General features: G+C 36.4%; 2 protein-coding genes across 2 annotated transcripts in view; one reads left to right on the top strand and one right to left on the bottom strand.

Annotated features, from left to right (window-relative positions):
* The window catches only part of LOC109065810 (alpha-1-syntrophin-like), a 30301-nt gene that overhangs the window by 5089 nt on the left and 2712 nt on the right, over window positions 1–22500 (bottom strand). The window contains 1 exon segment of the mRNA XM_042759070.1: window positions 15303–15486. Within this exon segment, the coding sequence (XP_042615004.1) occupies window positions 15303–15486 (184 nt within the window).
* LOC122145378 (toll-like receptor 13) lies at window positions 16284–20449 on the top strand. The gene is made up of 2 exons (XM_042759069.1): window positions 16284–16382; window positions 17175–20449. The coding sequence occupies exon 2, from the start codon at window positions 17189–17191 to the stop codon at window positions 20060–20062; it is 2874 nt and encodes a 957-aa protein (XP_042615003.1). The 5' UTR covers window positions 16284–16382; window positions 17175–17188; the 3' UTR covers window positions 20063–20449.

Raw genomic sequence — 22500 nt, forward strand, 5'->3', positions numbered from 1 at the left:
AGACACAAAGAGACAGAGACTGTCATTATTCTTACTGCTAGTTTAAAGTGTTCCTGTCATGGTGAAATATGGCTCAGCACAGCCCTCTTTAACACCATCCTGATCAACAGACACACTGGATATGATCAGATTGGAAAACTAACATACTGCTTACTACATACTTAGAAAACACTGAATACTGTAAGAATAGTATATATAAATATATAATATATAAATATGTGAAACAGTTTCATGCATCATATAACAACAAACATTTCAAATAATAAAAAACACAAACAAAATAAAATACAAAAATAATAAGAATAATAGAAAAATAGAATTTTCTGTATTTTTAAAATTTTAAATGTTAAATAAAAAATACAAACAATATAAAATACAATTTATAAAAAATACAAATATTAAAAATAGTTTTTTTTTGTATTTTTAAACATTTTTAATTTCAAATAAAAATACCAACGATATAAAATACAGTTTATACAAAAATATAAATAATAAAGTTTTTTGTATTTTTAAAATATTTCTAATACAAATATATGACTAAAATAAAATATTGTGAATGCAAAAATAAAAATGTCAAATGCATTAGTATATTATATGCATACTGTTTGAAGCATGCATACTGCAAAAATAGTATGAGTAGTACTGTATTCTATTTTGAACACAGCTGTAGACGCATTTGTGGGCACAACCCACTAAAGTGAAATTTTGCTGATTTAAGCTGAACGACTATAAAAGGAGAACAAACTACCAATGAAGCAGCTTCAGATGAAAGAGGAAGAAGTTCTGCACAACCAAAAATAAAACATATATATTAGGAAAGCATTGCTCAGTGTGTTCAGTCCAGTTCTTTTGCACAGTTTAGACAAACCAGTGGCAGAATCTGACGCTTTTTTTTTTTACTGGTTTTACATGCACTGAAATACCATTGCAATATATATATATATATATATATATATATATATATATATATATATATATATATATATAAATTGTACATAATGTATGCATGCTGCCCGAAATAAGAACAGGAAACTGCCATGAATCAACATTCACAAACAAAATTAAATGCTTGAATGCAAAAAGTTGAATGCTGAATATTTCAGTGGATTTCAAAATGGCCACATATTCACACTATTGTCAAAGCTACAATGTAACATGCATAGATATAAATAAATGTCCAAAGACTGTCCAAATACTATTTTGTTCCTCATTTTATTCAACAGTTACAGCCTTTTGACCTCCAGAGGTTGAAAATAAGAGGCTGAGGTTAGTCGTTTAATACATTCTGGAGATTAAATGTTACAGCGGTTTAATACAATTTAAAGGTCAAAACACTTTAGTTTATAACATATACTGTAGAGGTCAAAACAACAGCTTTTGAATAAAATTAGAACAATGTCCTGCATTCCATGCGATCAAACTACATTGAAGCTGTTGAATTAAACAATGTATTTTCAATATCCAATGATCTAATTTATTTAAAAATTACAACATACATACATAAGAAATTAAATTAAATTAAATTAAATTAAATTAAATTAAATTAAATTAAATTAAATTAAATTAAATTAAATTAAATTAAATTAGCAGCATTTAACTTTTTTTTTTTTTGGTTCATTGGTACATTGGCAAATAAATTATTCACAAGAATACAAAGAAAGAAAGCATGTTTATTGCGTGATTTTTGCATCAGCAACATATTTTTTATTATATAAATATCCAATCATCCAGATTAGAATTTAATGAATAATAAAGCTCAATTAGGTTGAAAGTATAAAACTTAAATTCACATAAATGTATATTTAACAAAACAAAAAAATAAAAAACAAAAAATGAAGTAATGAATGAATTACTAAATAAATAAATAAACAAACTTTACATGAGAGAGGACATTTAAACAGTGTGTTTGATTATGGCTTCAGCAATTTCTTTTTCAATATACAAATATCTACATATCAATTATTTAAATCTAGAACATTTCAATATATAAATTAGGCTGAGAGTATGAAACTTGACTACATACATTATATTAAATTAAAACATGAATGAACAAATAAATATAGTCCAAATAAAGTCCAAAGCATCAACTCTCAACTGTGAAGCTGCACAAATGCTCAGGCTACTGAAATATGTAGTTAAAGTGCTACATTTAGTTCCTCAACACTGCAATAAACCACACACACACACACACACACACACACACAAAAGACACCGAACATGACAAACCCTTCGGAATAAACACATAGTAGCCTCCGTCTCTAACACACACACACACACACACACGCACACACACACCCATATAGAAGAGGCCACTATGGAGGGAAGCTTGAGTTTCACTGTAGAGGTTGAAGTGTGAAACACACCCCTGTCTCTCTGGAGCGAGTGATACCGGCGGAGAAGGGCTTCCTCGGCTCAGAATAGAGTTTGTCTCAACGGTCAGCCGCTCACTAACACACTTCAGCTAGTCAGCACATACAGCAGCGGACACACACAGCCATCTTTCTCTCGCTCTATAAATACATTTACAGTAGTGAATGCAGCATCTCACACACACACACACACACACAGTCTGTTTTCACACGCTGTGTCTGAATTCCTCAGTCCTTCACCTGCTGACCACACACACACACACACACACACACACACACACATTCAGCAAAAATCAGCTTCACATGCTCTTTAAAGGTGATGTAAACTCGACGGTGAATAAAGCTGACTCTATTGACTTCCTTAATACATGTTCCTGGTCTTATTGTTAATAATAAATCAGTGATGTTATATCTTTAAAAAAAGTCACAAAGAAAAAGACTAAATCAATCTTCATCGTTTTATTTTAGATGACTGTTCAGAAGTTTGGGGTTGGGGGTTGGTAAGATATCTACTGTATTTGAAAGAAGTCTATCCTGCTCACCAAAGCTGCATTTTCTTGATCAAAAATTGTGAAAATTTATTCTAGTTCAAAATAACTCTATTCTATGTGAATATCTGTTAAAATGTAATTTATTTCTGTGATCAAAGCTGTATTTTCAGCATCACTACTCCAGTCTTCAGTGTCACATGTTTCTTCAGAAATCATTTTTATATGCCAAAGACACATTTCTGATTATTATCAATGTTGAAAACGGTTGTGTTGCTTCATATATGTGTGGAAACCTTGATACATTTCATTTTTCAGTATTCTTTGATGAATACAAAGTTTAGAAGAACAGCATTTATTTGAAATAGTAATCTTTACTGAATAAAATTAATTTCTTTTTAAAAAATCTTACTGACCACTTTTGAATGGTAGAACTAACTCTTATTTAATTATGTAATGCTCACATTTCATGATCCAATCAAGTCTCTTTTAAATGTCCTATTTTTAATATTTTTATGTCCAGCAGTTAAATGGGTTGCAAACAGCATATAACGGCGGCTTTCTTTCAAAATCCATCCTCTGATCTCATCTTAACAAATACAGAGAAAACTACATTAACAAATGCAATTTGTAATTGTAGGTTGATGCATATGTTTTAAATATAATATATAATAAATTTGCATACTGAATTTGTGATTGGCCTTCATTCTTGCATCTGTTTAATCATTTGCAAACAATGCAATGTCTTTGATTTTCATGCATAGTCGACAAAAGCCAAAACACTGATGTGAAGCGACGCCCGTCACCTTTGACAAACACACACTCATCATCACACACTATATGAAACTGTCTCATCTTCTGCTCCTCGTTATTTCCAATAATGAGTGTGTCTCACAGCGCTGTCCTTCTGTTGCTGATTTCTCATAATTCAAGTCTTCAGTGGACTCGCATCTCCTACCAAACATGAATCACATCAACAAAAGACTCTCGTCAGAGGTTTAGATTAGAGGATTCTCGGGCTATTTATAGATGCAAGGATTTTGTCACACAAAAGCCTTTCGGGACTGACACTAAATGGCCTTTGTGGAATTAAAACTGCCATGTGATGTGCATTTTTGTGAGGAAACGGTAAAAAGCAGAGGTCTTTCACAGCTCAGGAGACTTATGAGGATCTTTGTGGATTTCTCATTGGATTAGATGTTTCTCCTTAATTATCTTAATGAAAGACAAAAAGTTGTCATTGACTTGAATGCATTGAATGCAGAGAGCAGCTCAGATCATTTGATGAGACTCACAGACTTTGCGATCTTGGCAAATGTCTCTAGAAAAAAGTCTCTAGAAGAGACACAGAGATATTACCATTTACTTGATTAATATGGCCCAAAATCAAGTCCCATTTTTCACATGGAGAATCCTGTTTTAATCCAGTCAAGTCTCCAGTTGTTCTCCATTTAGTCTCACTGCTGTCCAGGAGAAAGCGTTTAGCTCAGCTGATTAAAATAGGAGCAGTCTGCTGTTGTAATGTTATTGGTTTTCAGTGTGGAAATGGCTGGAAAAAGTAAAGCAAAGGAAGGAAACAGGGAGGAGGTCATGGTCGTTCTGATGAGTAACAGACGGAAAAGTACAGCTCATCTTTGAACGATTTGGTATAAACCCGAACCAAACGTTAAGATCCAGTCCAACGGCAGACTCAGCTCCACTGTGAGATAAAGAAGTCTCTGCTTTAGCATGTGAATGCAAACAATTCTTGCAACACAGACTCCATCTGTGCATCGTTGCATTATGAAATGTGTATGCAAGTATGATTTTCCATAACTGTAAAAAAGAATTATCGGAGTAAATTTTACAAGAAAACACTGTCAGTCTTTCTATACTTCAAAATTGCATGAGTTTTCTAGTAGGAAATTGGACATGAACGGCCTCTCAAGTCATATTTACTGGGAATCTCTGACATAATTTTACACCCGAGTCTCTGAGTTGGATGGGCTTTGAACATGACAGAGTAGATGAAATTACAGGATGTGTCCGCATATAAATACTGTATGCATTAAACAGCAAAAATTAGTTTCTGAGCTGAATATCTAGATGGAGCAGTGAACGTTTATATGGTTACCAATGAATGGGACGCTGTTTTGAATATCTTTTATAACTTTCGGCTTAAATAAGATTTCTACAAGAAACAGACAAGAATGAATGGGCCATCCTTCATGATTCTTGTTCTTCTCGACAACAAAGCGTCTGAACACGACAAACTCGTAATTACAACCAATAGCACGAGAAGGCAGCATTAGTCTCCAGAGTATGAAAAAATCTCATTGTGACATTTTATTTCACAATTCCGACTTTTCTCCTCGCAATTCTGAGTTTTTTTTTAAATTCTGAAGTCATAATTGCAAGATTTAAACTCAGAATTGCCAGATATGAACTCGCAATTCTGAGGAAAAACAGACAGAAAAAAAGTGTGAGATATCAACTCAAAAGTCAGAATTGACGGATACAAACTTGCCTTTCTGAGAAAAATGTCAGAATCACAAGACAAACTGGTAAACAAGATTTAAACTCAAAATTGCCAGATATAAACTCAGAATTGTTATATAAACATAAAATTGACAGACATAAACTCTGAGTTACTGTTAGAGAGAAAAAAAAAGTCAGAATTTTGATCTTTTTTACTTTATGATTCCATGCGGAAACAAGTTTCCACACCTGAGCTATAAAAGAGAAATCAATTAAAGATTCCATTAGTTTCTCTAGTTATGTAACATCTAGTATAATGAAGCCCCCTCACATTCCTGCGATGCATTAGCCAAACATTCATATCTGCATTCACATACTCACTTAAAGTGTTTCTGGGAAAAGAAAACAAGATATAAAACTGTCTGCGCTGTCACTTCTCTATCTAAACCTGAACATTCCTGCCCTTTGGGACACAAAGCAAGCATGCTTTAAGAGACTAGACAGTTTTGTCTAGCTGCTGACTTCGGTCGGTGGTTTCCAGGTGCTGAGGCCCGAGTCGGGCGACATGGAGGCATGCGGTTGTTCTTGCTGCCTGACTGGACAAAAACAAGAGCCCAGAGCCACGTCAAACACAACAGATCCCTACAGTCGAGCCCCTGCCCTCTGTTGCCGTGGGAGCAACCGGAATCTGTCCGATTGGCTGCGCCGTGACTCCTGAAGCACGCTGTGCCCGGAATGACGCTCAACACCTACACAAAAATGTTCCTGAAAACACACATGCACACACACAAAACCAAAACCGGAGCAAACTGGTGCATGCACAGCAATCCCCAAAAAAGTGTTTGCACACTTAAAAATATCTCAATGTCATTGCATTTCAAAATGAAGAGTACAAACTTAAACATGAGTGTGTGTTTCCATATTTAAACTGTTTAATAAGCAGCGTGTGCTTGGATCAAGTAGCTAATGCAGGCTTTTCTTTCCATTAACATCTCACTTGACCTCACTGAATAATCTGGAGAGAAACACTTTCATCCTCCCAGAAATATGGCACAACTTCTCCTCCAGACTGGAAGCCGTGAAAACAGCTGGAAGCAAGTTAAGTGCAAATATTCAGTTTGGCCACTAGTATGAAGATCTGTCCTGGAATGAAGTCATGCGTTCAGTTTGCATCTCTGGAGAGCAGAAGGAGTGGAGGATCGCCGTATTTGATGAGCGATATGTTCAGAATAGCATGCTACTCACTATTTTTGTAGCGTACTGTATACAGTTTGTGAATATTATGCATGCATGGAATACTCGGATGATGTGCATTCGCCAGCGTGTTTAGTGCATGATCACAGCATACTGTATCTCACAATGCAATGTACTTGAATTGATTTTCACATTTTAAATTGCATTAAAACATCAGACAACAAAATAACGGCATATTACTGTATATGAGCTTATTATTGCATAATATGTTCTGTATCACATACTGTGACAGTTAACAGCATGCTAGCAATCCACTCTGAAGATAATGTTCACTTACACTACTGTTCAAAAGTTTGGGGGCAGTAGATTATTTAATGTTTTTGAAGGAAATCTCTTCTGCTCACCAAGGCTGCATTTATCTGATGAAAAATACATAAAGAATTCTCAAATATTATTACAATTCAAAATCATTGTTTTCTATTGTAAAATATTTTTAAATATAATTTATTTCTGTGATCAAAGCTGGATTTTCAGCATCATTACTCCAGTCTTCAGTGTCACGTGATCTTCAGAAATCATTCTAATATGATGATTTACTGCTCAAGAAACATTTCTGATTATTATCAATGTTGAAAACATTCGTGCTGCACAATATTTTTGTGGAAAGCGTGATGCATTTTATTTTTCAAGATTCTTTGATGTATAGAAAGATCAAGAGAAGAGCATTTATTTGAAATACAAATCTTTTGCAACATTATAAAAGCCTTTACTTTCACTTTTGAACAATTTAATGCATCCTTGCTGAATAAAATTATTAATTTCTGACCCCAAACTATTGAACATTAGTATATTTTCTTGTGTTTAATATTCAACAAATAGACTTTTGACATGATAACATAAATTGATAGTGTGAAAATTAAATATGCACAATGAAATTAAATATGTAACTGTTATTGGCTGTGATTTTGACAATCAAGCAGCATTTAAATTTTTTTTAGTGAGGAGCAGAAACATGATGACACTGGAAACATGTTGTGTCACGTCTGGTTTGGACACGGTGTTAACTTGTGGACTTTCGTCTTTAAATCAGACTGGACGACACGTTAATGTGAGAGACTGCACAGAAAGAATCCTTCACTGAATCTTTCTCAGCATGACACGAACTCAAACACACTTATTCTCTCATGAATGATCGGTTTTAGTCAATAAATTAGGAGCATCTGAAGGTCACAAACCTTCGTGCTTGATTTGTTTGATTCAAATGCCACAGGAGAAAACCCACCAACTCTCAACAAGAACGACAGAAACGCGTGAGACAAAAGGTGCCAGAGAAAATAAACACAACAGGGCTGGCAAACGTGATCAGATCCACAGCTTAAGTTCAGTGTGTGTGTGTGTGTGTGTGTGCGTGTGTGTGTGTGTGTGTGTGTGAGAGAGAGAGATTATTCTCTACATATGATCCAGTACGAAACGAATCAAACAGGACTTAATGCCTCAGATGTAATGGCTAATGTGTGAGAGATGGAAGAGAGCAGAACGAGGCAGAAGTCGAGCGGGAACCAAACACTCAATTACTGGATCATAGAAACTCACTAAGCAGAAGAGACTAAATCCCTGAGATACAAACCACCGCAAGAGTCTGAGCCGCTCGTGTGTGTGTGTGTGTGTGTGTGTGTGTGTGTGTGTGTGTGTGATGAGCCTGTGAAAAATCAAGACTTTTGTGTCCATGCATGGTGGGAAAAGAGCTGATTTCATCTTCTTCTTTAATATCCACCTAATAGAAGTCCTGTCAGAATTCATATTGTCATTTAAAGTATCAGAGTGGAAGCCAGTCTTCATTAAACAGAATAACTTGTGAATGTTGACTGTACAATTTACTCTGCATTTTAATGAAAAACAGCTATAAATATGACAAATATCCCACTTATGTAGCTGATCTATGATGTAACATTACTATTTTAAATTTGTTTTTATCTCTTTGCATTTTAATTTCAGTTCATGTTTAAGTAATTTAGTCTTTATTGTTTTTTATTTTTATTTTTTATAAATATGTCTATTTTCATTTTTTAGTTTTATTTAGTTAGCTAGTCCTAGTTATTTTAAGACTTCAAGTTAAACTAAACAAAAATGAGAAATGTTGCCATGGCAACTAGATTAAATAAATATACATTTTTTATATATTTTTAAATATACATTTTGTTTTATTTCAGTTCAGAGTTGTTTGTTAAATATAAATGTATGTTCAATTTCTACGGATGAATTTGTATTGTAGATGAAGTGTTATAAATACACTAAAAAAAAAAAATCATGTTATTAATCAATATTTTTTGCTTTGTTGTCCATTTAAAATAATCTAAACATTCTTAAAAACTGATAGATTTACTATCTAAGCAAAACTGCACAAGATAAGACAATAATAAGATTTTATTTTAAACTGTTTGATTTTTGAATTATTGGTAACACTTTAAAGTAAGGTCTCATTTGTTAACAACAAACAATATATTGTTACAGTAACCTTTGTTCATGTTAACCAATGTTAACAAGCACAACTTTTAATTTTAATAATGTATTAGTAAATGTTAAACTTATCATTAACTAAGATTAATAAAAGTATTTTTACAAACATTATAAAACATTAACTAATCTTGATAACTAATGTTAACAAATGAAACCTTATTGTAAAGTGTTACTGAATTATTTAATTATTGCTTTTGTTCCTCTTTTGTAAGATGCTTTGGATTAAAACATCTGCTAAATGCATAAATGAAAATGTAAATATTAATTTATAATTATTTTTTCTAACCTTTTTGCCAAATTATCTCGTTTCAAAAATCTAACCAAATTATGTAAGGTTTACACATAAAACTACATAAAAAAAAAAAGAATTGATTAAGAAAATGATTTTTGAAGCACACACACAAATGCAAATCCTTTGCTCTTCATTTTCTTGTGCTACTGTGCTAAGAAAAAGCTTTCTGTGTTCGTAGAATTAAAAAAAAGAGAGAGAAATACATTTTTCAGTCCAAAAATCACTGAACACACATCACAGATCGTAATTATGAATTCCAAACTCGTACTGTAAGTAGGACCTGAGAGCAGCATTACATGCAAACACTATTCACTCCTGCATCATTTGCACTTAAGAGGGGCTAAAATGCTGATATGGCATTACGGGTATCTCACACACACATGCAGGCTCATAAAAACAATACAGCCATCCTCCATTATGGACTCCATTTTAAAGATGTGCATTAATGTAATTAATCATTCACTGATATACTCATACTCAATTTTAGTTCCAAACACTTGTGTGCAGTTATCAAGGTTTCATGGTTTCTCATTTGAACACTTCATGACTAAAGGGTTGCTGACCCCTGCACTAAGAGAAAGAGAGAAAAGTGCAAACTAGAAGAGGAAGGTTGGGCAATGCCAGCTTTAATGCTGTAAAAGGCTTGAAGGTTTGCAGTTTGAATACTTTAATCTACAGAGTGTTGGCAGACGGATATTCACTCACACAAAATTCACTTAAGTTCCAAAACTTAAAAATAAAATAAAATAAAACAAAACAAAAAACAAAAAATAAAATAAAATAAAATAAAATAAAATAAAATAAAATAAAATAAAATAAAATAAAATAAAATAAAATAAAATAAAATGTTTGCTATTCTCAAAACAATGAAAGTGAATAAGTGGGTCAAGCTTGAAAATGACAAAAATACCTTAAAAGAATCATATAAGTGGTTAATATGACTCTATATTCCAAGTCTTCAGAAGTCATGACAGATTTTTTGTTCTACTCCAGTGAACTGTGGATCATTGAGGCAAAGAATCATTCTGATTGGTGAATGAATCATACAGTCTGAAACTGGATGAACTGAATCAAATGATTCACTTAAAAGGTCAGACCAGTGTTATTTTAGTAACACGGTTATACTATTATAATTTTTGTTAATATTTAGATGGAGATTGTATTTTTATATTTTTTAATTAAATAGGTCTATATAGTTTTTATTTATTATTTTTATTTTATTTATTTAATTTAGTACTTCAAGTTAAACTAAACAAAAATGAGAATGTTGTACTGCAGCTGTAATCAAAACATTTATTTCGAATCAAGTAACAAAAATATTAATTATTTAATTAAATATGTCTTTGTACTTTTTATTAATTTTATTTATTAGCTTTAGTTTGTTTCTTTTTAGTTATTTTAGTACCTTATTTAAACTAAACAAAAACCACAAAATGCTGCCCTGGCAAAAAAAAAAAAAAAATATATATATATATATATATATATATAATATGTATGTTTTTGGTGATTTTTATTGGTGATTTTTATTCTATTTGGGTGATTATTTTTTTGTATTAAGTTGTTTTGATATTTTTATTTTATGTTTTTAGTTTTGTTTTTAGTTTGAATTTATTTTCTCTTGTTGATGTATTATTCGAGGAATATGTTTCATGATATACAGTAGTATATAGGTCAATAAAATCATGTTTTACACCCAAATTACAGTGTGTGTTACGTCTTTAGCAAGCATTTAACTAATTTAACTAACTACTCTTTACAAACAGTCAGAGCAGCTAAAGGTCCAATGTGCATAAAGATACTAAACGATTAGTAAATGTTTATAAACATTTAAAAAGATGGATAGTCTCAATCTTGCACTGGGTACTTCAAAAACATGAACCAAATAATAAATAAATGATTTATTAAGTTGTGAAAATAGTAGAAGTCTACACAACAAACAAAAACGTCTCAGGTTATGAATGTAACCATGGTTCCCTGAGTAGGGAATGAGACACTGCGTCCTCTAGGGGTCGCTATGGGGAACACCTCGTCGTGACCCGTGTCTGAAGCATACATTGAAAAAACACCAACAAGTTGGCCGGCGACAGCCTCTGACGTCACTACTAGGGGTCACTATAAAACAGGCACCGGGAAACACGTCATTTACTTCTTCGTCTGAAGCTTGCGTCCGAAGCATGGCAGGGAGCTAGAGGACGCAGTGTCTCGTTCCCTACTCAGGGAACCATGTTTACATTCGTAACCTGAGACGTTCCCTTTCAAGGGAACTTCGAACTGCGTCCTCTAGGGGTCGCTATGGGGAACAGTATACCCACGCCGCCATGCTGAGGGGGAGTGCAGGCCAGAATCATGGCGAACACTAAGTACCAACTCTACCATTTCAATGGGAGTTGCCCCCGGGACATTTAGACGGCTGTCTGTGACAATACCCCTTACGGCCAAAGGCCTAAGCTACATACCCAACTTAATTGTTAGGGCCTCGGCCCGGTGGTAGAGCTAAAGGCTTGGAATCAGGAAAGATTCCTTTAAAGGGATACGGCTAGGACAGGGGCTACAGCTTGCTTCCGCAAAAGCTTGCTGAAGGAGCTGTCTCAACAGATCTCCAGTAGCAACACCCTGTTTAGATAGGTATCCGAGGATACATGGGTGGAGTGGCGCCCAAGATGAACGGGGCATTTACCAACTCAAGAAAGGGCACGAAGCAACCGCGCGAAGCCCTCACCATATAGGATTTTAGAAAGAACGCAGAGTACTAGCGTGCGAACTTAACACAGTGTGGATTTCAGAAAGTGTGCAAAGACTTCGCGTGCACACTTACCATAGCATGGATTCAAATACTGTTCTACGGAAGGGCTCTCGTGGCACTCTGATAGAGCAGCTCATAGATGGAATGGTGCATCTCAAAACAGTATGTTTGAGAGTCATCAACTCGATCTGTGGAAATAATGCTGAAGCGGTCTGGGGAAAAACAGTGAACTCAGTCTCATATGAGAGGAGAACTCCTAAATCAGAGTAGCGCGCTCATAGGCGACCCTTCTTGGAAAAGGGGAGCGCTGCTAAAGTACCACGAGAATCGCCCGAATAGCCCCTCATGTTGAGGGAAGCGATGCTTGAAGTGTATAAACGAATACACACTGGCTGAAAGGAGCCCAAGGAACCAAGGTCTAATCATCTCAAGAAATGGAACGAGGCAGAGCGCGTAACCCTTACCATACAGGATTTCAGAAAGTGCACAGAGTCTTGCGTGCACACTTACCAATACGTGGATTTTTAGAAAGTGCGCAAAGTGTTCACGTGCACACTGACCACCAAGTGGTTTTCAGAAAGTACACAGAGCCTAGCGTGTGTACCTAAATGTTCCTAAGCATCGCAGAGGCGCTGAATCGCACGGGAGAGGCAAGCTCAAATTTTGCAAAACCTCTAGTGAGGGGAGCATCACCTGAGGCAGCATATACAAGAAGACTTCTGTAACTGCCACCTTCACTTTTCTTCTGGATGCGACAGCACCTAAGCGGCCAGGAGACCCCTCAGGGTGACCTGGCTGGACATCTATGAAATTCCCTGCAGTGCTGTGCCAGGCCTGATGATCAAGGAGGCTCCCGCAGAAACCTGTGATCTCAGCCGCCTAATACCGGAACATGAAGCCGGACGGCTGGTGCTGACGAGTGTTTAGTAAACACTGTAACTGAGCACTGCAAAGGAAACTCACAGAGTTTATTAGTAGACACATAACCACCAGCAATTTACACATAAGTATATACAGAAAGGGTTAATTTTATACTCCCACCCTCCTGCGCTGGAGCCCCGCTCAAGGGGCGCCTCCTTTTAGTCTGGACCATCAGTAAGGTGGTTGCTATGAACATAGAACCAGCCAAAAACATTATAGGTCCAGCATAGGTTATGAGTTAGAGGTTTCCACCTAACCTCGATCAGGTGGAGAGCTGGTGGTTACAGGGGAATTAGGAAGGGGAGGATAAAAGCAGAAGTTAAAAATCCCTAAAGGGAACGAGTAGATACCTCAGTATCACTCTGACTCAGATGAGAACGCTGCCTCGTCTGGATCACATCCCTTAGGTTCTGCTTACCTCCTTGTGACCCACAATTCCTCTTAACCCTGCCTGCAGGTGGGGGAGGAGCGCGACTCGCGACACTAGCCTTCTGTGCCCGTCTTTGATCCTCAGATCGAGACAGGCCAGGACCCCTATGTTGTTTGGGCTCAGACCTGGACCTTTGTGGAACGAAGGATCTGAAAGCAGCGGAGTGCGCCTTCGTCTCCCCGAACTTTTCGATCACCGTCTCAACGGAAATACCGAAAAGTTCAGAAGGCGAAACCTGAGCATCGAGAAGAAAGCCTTTTCTTTCTTCCCGATGTCTGCCAGGTTCATCCACAGAAGTCTCTCCGCCACCACCATGGCCGCCATAGTCCTGCGCTTGGCAGAGGTGGCCTGCTTGGTAGCCCGGAGAGAGGCCTGTGGTGCGGCGCAGCTCGGTTACCTGATCAGGAAAAAGGCCTTCGCCTCTATCCAGGTCTCTTAGCAGATCAGTCTGATATGCTCGAAGCATTTATTTTGTAATAAAGCCACAGCCTGACCTGCTGCTGCGTATGCCTTGCCATTTAAGCGAGATGCATTGCTTGAAGGGGCTTAGATGGCAAGGAGGGAGATTAAGAGAGGATGTCTCCCCCGCAGAATGAAAGCTCCTTCTACAGGGGGCATCCTCTCATAGCGTTTTCGCCTGCACATCGCCTCGATGTCGGCAAAAATCTTATGCCGAAACCGATGGATGCGAGAAGAAAATGGCCTATTTCATTTCCTTTCGATCTCTGTATGGAGATCAGGCAGAAATGGAAGGCTCACCTGAGCTGGAGGGCTATGGTCGGAAAGATAACGGTCATCGAGGCGCGATCCATAAACCCCAACAGCTCTACATACGCAGGGCAGGAGAATTGAGAAGGCTCAGCCTCAGCTTCTTCACCATCCTTAAATATCTCCTGTTTTTCCTGGTTAAAAACCCAGCAGAGCACTAACCTCAGTATCAGAAAGTGTTAAATATATAACATCATCCTCCCGAGGCTCTCTCTCATCCGCCGCCATTATGAGCGCGAAAGGGAAAGTCCCTCTTTAAACCATTTAGACAGATCCACCTGAAATTCTCACAAGCTCATTCTCCTCCGTGCCTCAGCAGCAGCGGGTCCTGAACCGCAGGAAGCAGATGGCAGCCTTTTTTCCTCGGGAAGAGAAATGAACAAAACAAAACGGTCAGTTTTGAAGACGAAGAAGAGAATGACGTGTTTTCCCGGTGCCTGTTTTATAGTCACACCGGTAGTGACGTCAGAGGCTGTCGCCGGCCAACTCGTTGGTGTTTTTTCATTGTATGCTTCAGACACGGGTCACGACGAGGTGTTCCCCATAGTGACCCCTAGAGGACGCAGTTCGAAGTTCCCTTGAAAGGGAACTAAATATGCAGCCTTTACAGACTGTGACTTAATGAATAATACTAGTAAAAAATGTACAAATTAAGCCCATTTTTTCCACAACATTTGTAAATGTAAAAAAAGAGCATTAGGTGATACATGAACTGAAGTTCAATAACATTTGTAAGCATTCAAAAGTACATTAACAAATGAGCTTTTAATCATTGTATAAATTCTGTTAAAATCATCGTTAGATTTTCAAAAAAGTGCATGGTCATATTTGTAAGCATTTCAGTTCACATTAAATAATGATTCTGTTAAACATTAGGTAATATTTAATAAGTTCATTAGTAAACATTAACAGGCACATTATTTATCTCATATGTGAATATATATGAACTAATGATCTGTTAAGCATTATATAATGTTTTTTAAGAATTTATATTAATAAAAGTTATTAAAAAGTGTTAATATTAACATAAAAATTCACCTTTTGTTTTCAAAGGACCAAAAAAAAAGTTGTTAAAGATGTTGTTTTTTTTTGATGTATTATTATAATCTGCTTCTTATTTTCTTGAATGATGACCTCTTTGCCGGTTTTCTTCAGGGCTTGAACAGCCTCATCATGAGTGGCCTCTCTGAGATCGTTCCCGTTGACGGACAGAATCGCATCACCCACGTAAAGAGCCTCCGTCTGGTCCGCTGCAAGTCCTTTGAAGATCTTTGAGATCAGGATGGGCATCTTATTCTCCTTACCACCTGTAGGACAGCAATCATTTACACATGTGGTGAAAGACAGTTGAATGCATGCTTAGCTAACTGAAAACACAACAACAAATGTTTAAACTGACCATCATATCATGAAAATATTTTTTGTGATGTGCAATTCAAAAGATTTATTTGTGGCCCTGGAGCACAAAAGCAGTCTTAAATTGCATTGAGATATAGATTATAGATTTTTTTTATGCCAAAAATCATTAGGATATTAAGTAAAGATCATGTTCCATGAAGATATTTTGTACATTTCCTACCGTAAATATATCAAAACGTCATTTCTGATTAGTGATATGCATTGCTAAGAACTTCATTTGGACATCTTTAAAGGTGATTTTCTCAATATTCAGATTTTTTTGCACCCTCAGATTCCAGATTTTCAAATAGTTGTATCTCAGCCAAATATTATCCGATCATAACAAACCATACATCATGGGAAAGCATCATTTCAGAAGGTGTATAAATCTCAATTTTGAAAAATTGACACTTAAGACACTTAAGGTTTTGTGCTCCAGGGTCACATTTGGTAATACGTTTTTTCTATTGTTGATACATTTCTCCAAGTTTTTACTTTTAGGCATACTGCCTCTCTTTACTCTGTGCTCTAACTCTAATGCCTCTCTTAACTCTAATGCCTCTGTCGACTAATATGTCTTTTTTTAATCATGTGCTGATGAAGATGAATGATCTGTGATGCTGAAATCACGAAGCGTGCAAACCAGCAGATAGCACAGCAGTGACGTCACATCCTACAATTTTCAGCATAAAAACAGAGGGAACTACTCAAATAGCTGCTTCTTTCAAACTCAAACTCAAACTTATAGATCTCTGAGAAGCTGGGATGCATGTCATGCTGTTACTGTGAAATATAGACAAACAAGGTATGGATCTCTTTCTTACTATTTTAATATTGATAACTCGATCAAACTAGTGGCTGTTAAGATCTGGTATGCCAATTTAATTGCACAAAAACAAATATTTTGATCTGATAATGTGGAGATAATGCAAAAAAATGGATAAAATTGTAGTTTGCATGTTTAAATAAAAGTAGTTTGCAATAAATCCAAATGCATTTGTCTTTAATTGCAAATTAAACATAAGATATTACAGGGTTTCTGTAGGTTTTATGAAGTTACATTTAGGACTTTTTAAAGACCAGATAACAGAAATTTAAGGAACACATTTTTTTTTTCTCAGAAACAAGATTTCACATCTTCATTTTGCATCTTAAGTATATCTTATCAATCAATATCTTATATTGATTTAAGGAGTTTTAAAACTTTGCATTGGAAAACAAGAGGGAAAAATGTAGAGATGTTAATTTTAGCAATGCATTCAATATTTAATGCAGTGTCATGAATGTAAGACTTTCTGCTTTGATTAAGACCTTTTTCTTAATTTATGGGCGGATTAAGACTTTTAAAGACAGAATCTGCAGAAACCCTGTATAAGGAGAATTAACAAATAGGTATTTTTGTTGACTTTGATGCTAAAATTACCTGAATCATTAATAGCGTTTATAAATCAGAAGACACAGAGTCTTATAATGTGTTTTCAAACACAAAAATGTCTCACAGGGGAAAATCAAGACTCTGTTTGAGACAGTTAGTCAAAACTGAGAAATAAGGAAGTTATCCCCTTCCCAAATCACTGAACACTTCTGTTATTTTCAGATTTCACACTGCAAATGAAGGGTGGAAACATCAAAATGAGGCAAAGTTCTGCATTTTTCTTCATTTTGAACTGTTGTGTCATCATAACCCTGACTGATGGGTTTTCTTTGAGTAACTGCACGATTTATTTCCCCTTCGAATACTCCGGCCATCTGAAGATACTGTGCAACAGGATGAGCTACAGGAAGATACCTTCTCCGTTACCACACAACACTGTCAATTTGGATATTTCCTACAATGCCATCCATCAGATCGATGAAAGGGATTTCATCCGACTTTCAAATCTGATCATTTTAAACATATCTCACAACAGGATATCTGAAATACACAGCAATGCACTGAGTGACCTAACAAACCTGGAAGAACTCAACCTGTCCAACAATAAAATCAAAACCGTGACCACAAAGCTGCTCAACGGTCTTGCAAACCTGTCCCATTTAAGACTTGACTCGAATTACCTAGAGACGATTGAAAACCAGTCATTTGCAACACTTTCGAATCTGAGACTCGTAAACCTCACCGATAACAAGTTAAAGCACATTTCCAAACTCCATCCTGTTCTACAAGTACCGCATTTGGAAGAACTTTACTTGGGAAAGAACGGCTTCAGAGTTTTCAACTCAAGCGACATCTCATCGGCATTCTTTGGTTTGAAAAAGTTGGATCTGTCGATGAATCCCTTGACAGCGTTCAGGATGACGGAAAACATCTTTCCTGATCTTGAGTACTTGGACTTGTCAAGTTGTTTCCAGACTTATACTTCCAATTGGTTTATTCTAGACAAGGCGTTCTTGAACACAGTCAAGACTCTCAACCTCAGTAGGAATCACATTGAAGTGAACCAACTGGATTATATAATGCAGAGTTTCGCTTCTGTGACCTGGATGGCACTGGATGGTCTGAAGGGGTTCAAGGTGGAGACGCTTTTACAGAAGGCATGTTCTCCCAGTCTGAGGGGTCTCCACTTGGAGGACAACCGACTTTTTGTACTTAACGATCGCATGTTTAGACCGTGTGCACTTTTGAATGAGCTGCACCTAAGAAACAACAAAGTATCGAGAATCTATAAGTCGTCATTCGATCATCTAGTCAACTTGACAGAGTTACGAATACAAAAGAACGATCTGACACAACTGAACGGCACTCTTCAGGTTCTCCCCAACTTACAGGTCCTCGACCTTCATCTCAACAGAATTAAAAATCTCGGCTGCTCTGATTTTGCGAATCTGATGCAGTTACGACAACTCTATTTGCACAGGAACCAAATTGTGACAATCAAGGCATGTGTCTTTAAGGATTTAGGAAATCTGGAAGAGCTCATTTTGAGCAGCAATCGTGTGTTAACGGTGAGTGGCACCTTTACACACGGCCCCCAAAACTTACAATGCCTGGATTTGAATAACAATAAGTTGGGTGCCATCCAAACTGACTCTTTTAAAGCTTTACACTCCCTTCGGACCTTGCGTCTCGCAGATAACCAAATATTAAATATCTATCCATATGCTTTTGCAGGACTGATAAATTTAACAGACTTGCATCTTGCATCTAACAAAATCACAGAAAAAAGTCTAAGAAACCATACTGTGTTCGCCGGTACGCCTAACATACGAAGTTTAGACGTGAGTTGCAATTACATCTCATACGAGAGTCAAGAGGAGCTACAAAGTCCACCGTTCATCTTTTTAAGTGAACTGAGAGTTTTGAAGATTAATAGTCAACGTCGAGGCTTAAGCCACATCCCCTCGAACTTTCTGAAAGGTCTCACAAACTTGCAAGACTTTTATGCTGGGAATCTTAATATAGAGAATTTACACGTGGACACATTTAGTTCCACTCCCAAGCTTACTTACTTGGATTTGTCAAGTAATAATTTCGCGAACGGGAATGCCTTGACACCCAAGGTTTTCCAGCCAATATCAGGCCTAAATAAGATTACGCTGGGTAGGACTCACCTTAAGTCCTTGGACTTCTTAGTCGACGCAAATCTCTCCAGTCTGACGATCCTACGAGCAAGTACGAATGAACTTCAACTTATAAACCAAACAATCATCGAATGGCTTCCTCAACTCAAAGTGCTTGACCTGCAAAACAACAGCTTCACGTGCGACTGTAGTAATACTTGGTTCATCGACTGGGCCGTCAAGAACAATAAAACACAGGTGCTCTACCTGAACAGGTACGAATGTCGATATCCCCTTTCTTTAAGTGGAAAGAGTCTAGCGGCCTTCAACACTGAATCCTGCAATGTGAATTACGACTTCATCTGCTTTATCTACAGCTCTTCCATGGTCATTCTCACTCTACTCATTTCATTTTTCTACCACTTTCTTAAATGGCAGCTGGTCTACGCATACTACCTCTTCTTAGCCTTTCTCAATGACAAAAAGAGGAAGCAAACCTCAAATCATCTGGAATACGACGCCTTCATTTCCTACAATGTTCAAGAGGAGCCATGGGTCCTGGAAGAACTTGTGCCCAAACTTGAGGGTCAACACGGCTTGAGATTGTGCCTTCATCACAGAGACTTCCAGCCAGGAAAGGCCATTATCGACAACATCGTGGACGCAATATACAACAGCCGCAAAACCGTCTGCCTGATCACGCACAACTACCTAAAGAGCGTTTGGTGTTCGCATGAGATCCAGGTGGCCAGCTTCAGACTTTTTGATGAACAGAAAGACGTTTTGGTTCTAGTTTTCCTCGAGGATATTCCCTTGCACCAGCTTTCGCCGTATTACCGAATGCGGAAGCTGGTGAAGAAACAGACGTATCTACAGCGCCCCAAACCTGGAGAAGAAACTCAAGCATTCTGGCAGAAACTTAAAATGGCCATCGAGACTAAAGAGAACATGGAAGACAGACAGATTCTTTCTGGAAAATATGTTTAAAGGCTGGTCTTCAAATATTTTGCGACTTTTTAGTCAACTGAGGACACTAGCTCCCATTCTAACTATTCTCTCCAATCTCATGCAGGTCTGTTGAACAATTAAATACTGTAAGTGTAAAATTTGTGGTTGCACAATATATCAGAACCGTTATTGTGATACGGCTCAGTGCAATGGTCAAATTGCAAAGACTGTGATTTATTTAAATAAATATATGCACTTCCGGATTTAGAGTGAAGATTGTGCTCATGATACAGTGTTTCAGCTTCAAAGGTGCTTCAAAAGGTTCTTCAAGTGATGCCATAGAAGAACCTATTTTGGTTCCACAAAGAAACATTCAGTCAAAGGTTCTTTAAAGAACCATCTCTTTCTTATCTTTTTATAATCTGAAGAACCTTCTTTCGCCACAAAGAACCTTTTGTGAAACGTTCTTCAGATGTTAAAGGTTCCTTATGGAACCATTTAGACAAAAAGGCTCTTCTATGGCATCGTGAAGCACCTTTATTTTTAAGAGTGTACTGATATTGGAGCCACTGAAACGCTGAATCATAAGCTGCATATGTCTAAATGAACACAGTTCTGCACTTTACTCTGAATATGGCAATGCATATATTTATTTGTTGGCAAATCGCCAAAATAAATGGTTGATGGTTTAACATTTGAAAATGAAATTTAGATGTGAATATTAATATTGTAATTTTACAGCTGTAAAATAAAATATATTTTTTATTATTTTTTTTTATTAAATACTAATCATTTTTATTTCATTCCACAAAAGTATTATTGCAAAATATTTCTCATTTTGCTGAATATTTTTATTTCATATTAATCACAATAAAATTCTATTATTGTTTTATAGTGAAAAGAATGGAAAATGTGGCCTACGGAAAGTGGAAATAGATTTAAAAAAAAAAAAGTTTGAGAATTTAAAAAGTTAAAAAGTTAGAGTTTACCTAATTGTTTTTACAGGTTTTTTTCTTTTTCTTTCAAATCTAAGAGGATGGTTCAAAAAGTAACTTTTCAGTTATTTTTATTTAAAATATAGGAGGATAGTTTGAGCTCCGCAACAAAAGCAACCCAAATTCAGACATAAATATTAGTATTGCAATTATTGCACAATAAAAAATTTAATCTTTTTTTTTCTATGCAGATGCAGACAACAAAAACATTGCAATTTTTCTTATTAAATGTTTTATTTAGTTTTTACAGGTTTTTTTCTTTTTCTTTCAAATCTAAGAGGATAGTTCAAAAAGTAACTTTTCAGTGCAATAAAATGATTTGGCCAAATATGTTATAATATTAACAAAACCAACCATCGTTCTAGAATGATTCTTTATATTTATATCTCTTGTATTTTTTTATACCGCAACATATATGAACAAAATATCACACAAAGGAGACTAAATCACATAAATCATCACATACAAAAACTCTCTTAAAATGAAACTAGTTGAAAGGTAATGAGTGTGCATTGCTAAATACACAGCAACTTCATCTAAATGAAGTTTAAATACATTTCAGCTCTAAATCTTGACTGCTGATGTGCTCTTTGATGTGATTTGCGGGCAACGCTGTAATACCAATCAAAATTTCATCATCATTTTCATCCTTGAGCCGAGGTGTGCTCCAAATATTACAAACAGACACACATATATCTTCTTTAGTGAATGATGGTTCGGTCTCTAGCATTCTCTTGGAGGAGACGAGCACCTGAATTAAATTTCCAATGAGGATCAGACAGGTATCGCTGGTCTCAAAGGCTCTTACGATTTAAATAAACACACATCTAGAAATTCAAGGGCATGTGAAATGACCACCTTGAGCATTAACCATAAAACATTTATAAGTGGTTCCAGGTTTTATATCGCTCTAAGAGACTTGCACACTGTGTGGTCATGCTCACGAGTGGAATCACCAATGGCTTCTTCCTCATCATCATCATCATCAGCGTGTATCAGAAGTGGTCTTGTGTAATTACCCTCTATTCTAGTGACCTTATGACCTTTGAAGACACATGTGACGTGCATGCGGCTAGGAGCTCGGCTCCTGCCAGAATCTTTTGGCAACCTCGGGGCTCTCCGCTTGATCTCCAGCACATTATCAATCATTTCCCTCTGCAGTCCCTGCCAGGACGTCCTGCACAAACACACTAATGCTAAAATGCAACGACCTTTCGCTGATTGCATCATTCTTCTGCAAATACAGTATTTAAAAGTCTGAGTCCACTAGAGGAAATGCTTATATTTTAGCACAAATACTTTAATTAAGAATTATATTATGAGCATTAGAATTGGAGCGTAATGTTGAACCAAAATGTGTGTCTCAGACTTTTGGATCTGAGTGTACATCTCTCTAAAATGCAACTGAGATTTTCTGACAAAAATTGTGATTTAAAATGCAGTCCATTTTTTAAAGAGCTCCAGATTTGCTGTGCTTTATTG

This window comes from Cyprinus carpio, chromosome A6 (assembly GCF_018340385.1).
Source record: "Cyprinus carpio isolate SPL01 chromosome A6, ASM1834038v1, whole genome shotgun sequence".
Lineage (NCBI taxonomy): Eukaryota > Metazoa > Chordata > Actinopteri > Cypriniformes > Cyprinidae > Cyprinus > Cyprinus carpio.

Excerpts from the sequence above, each read along its gene's own strand:
- LOC122145378 (XM_042759069.1), top strand. The coding sequence starts at position 17,189 with ATGAAGGGTGGAAACATCAAAATGAGGCAAAGTTCTGCATTTTTCTTC.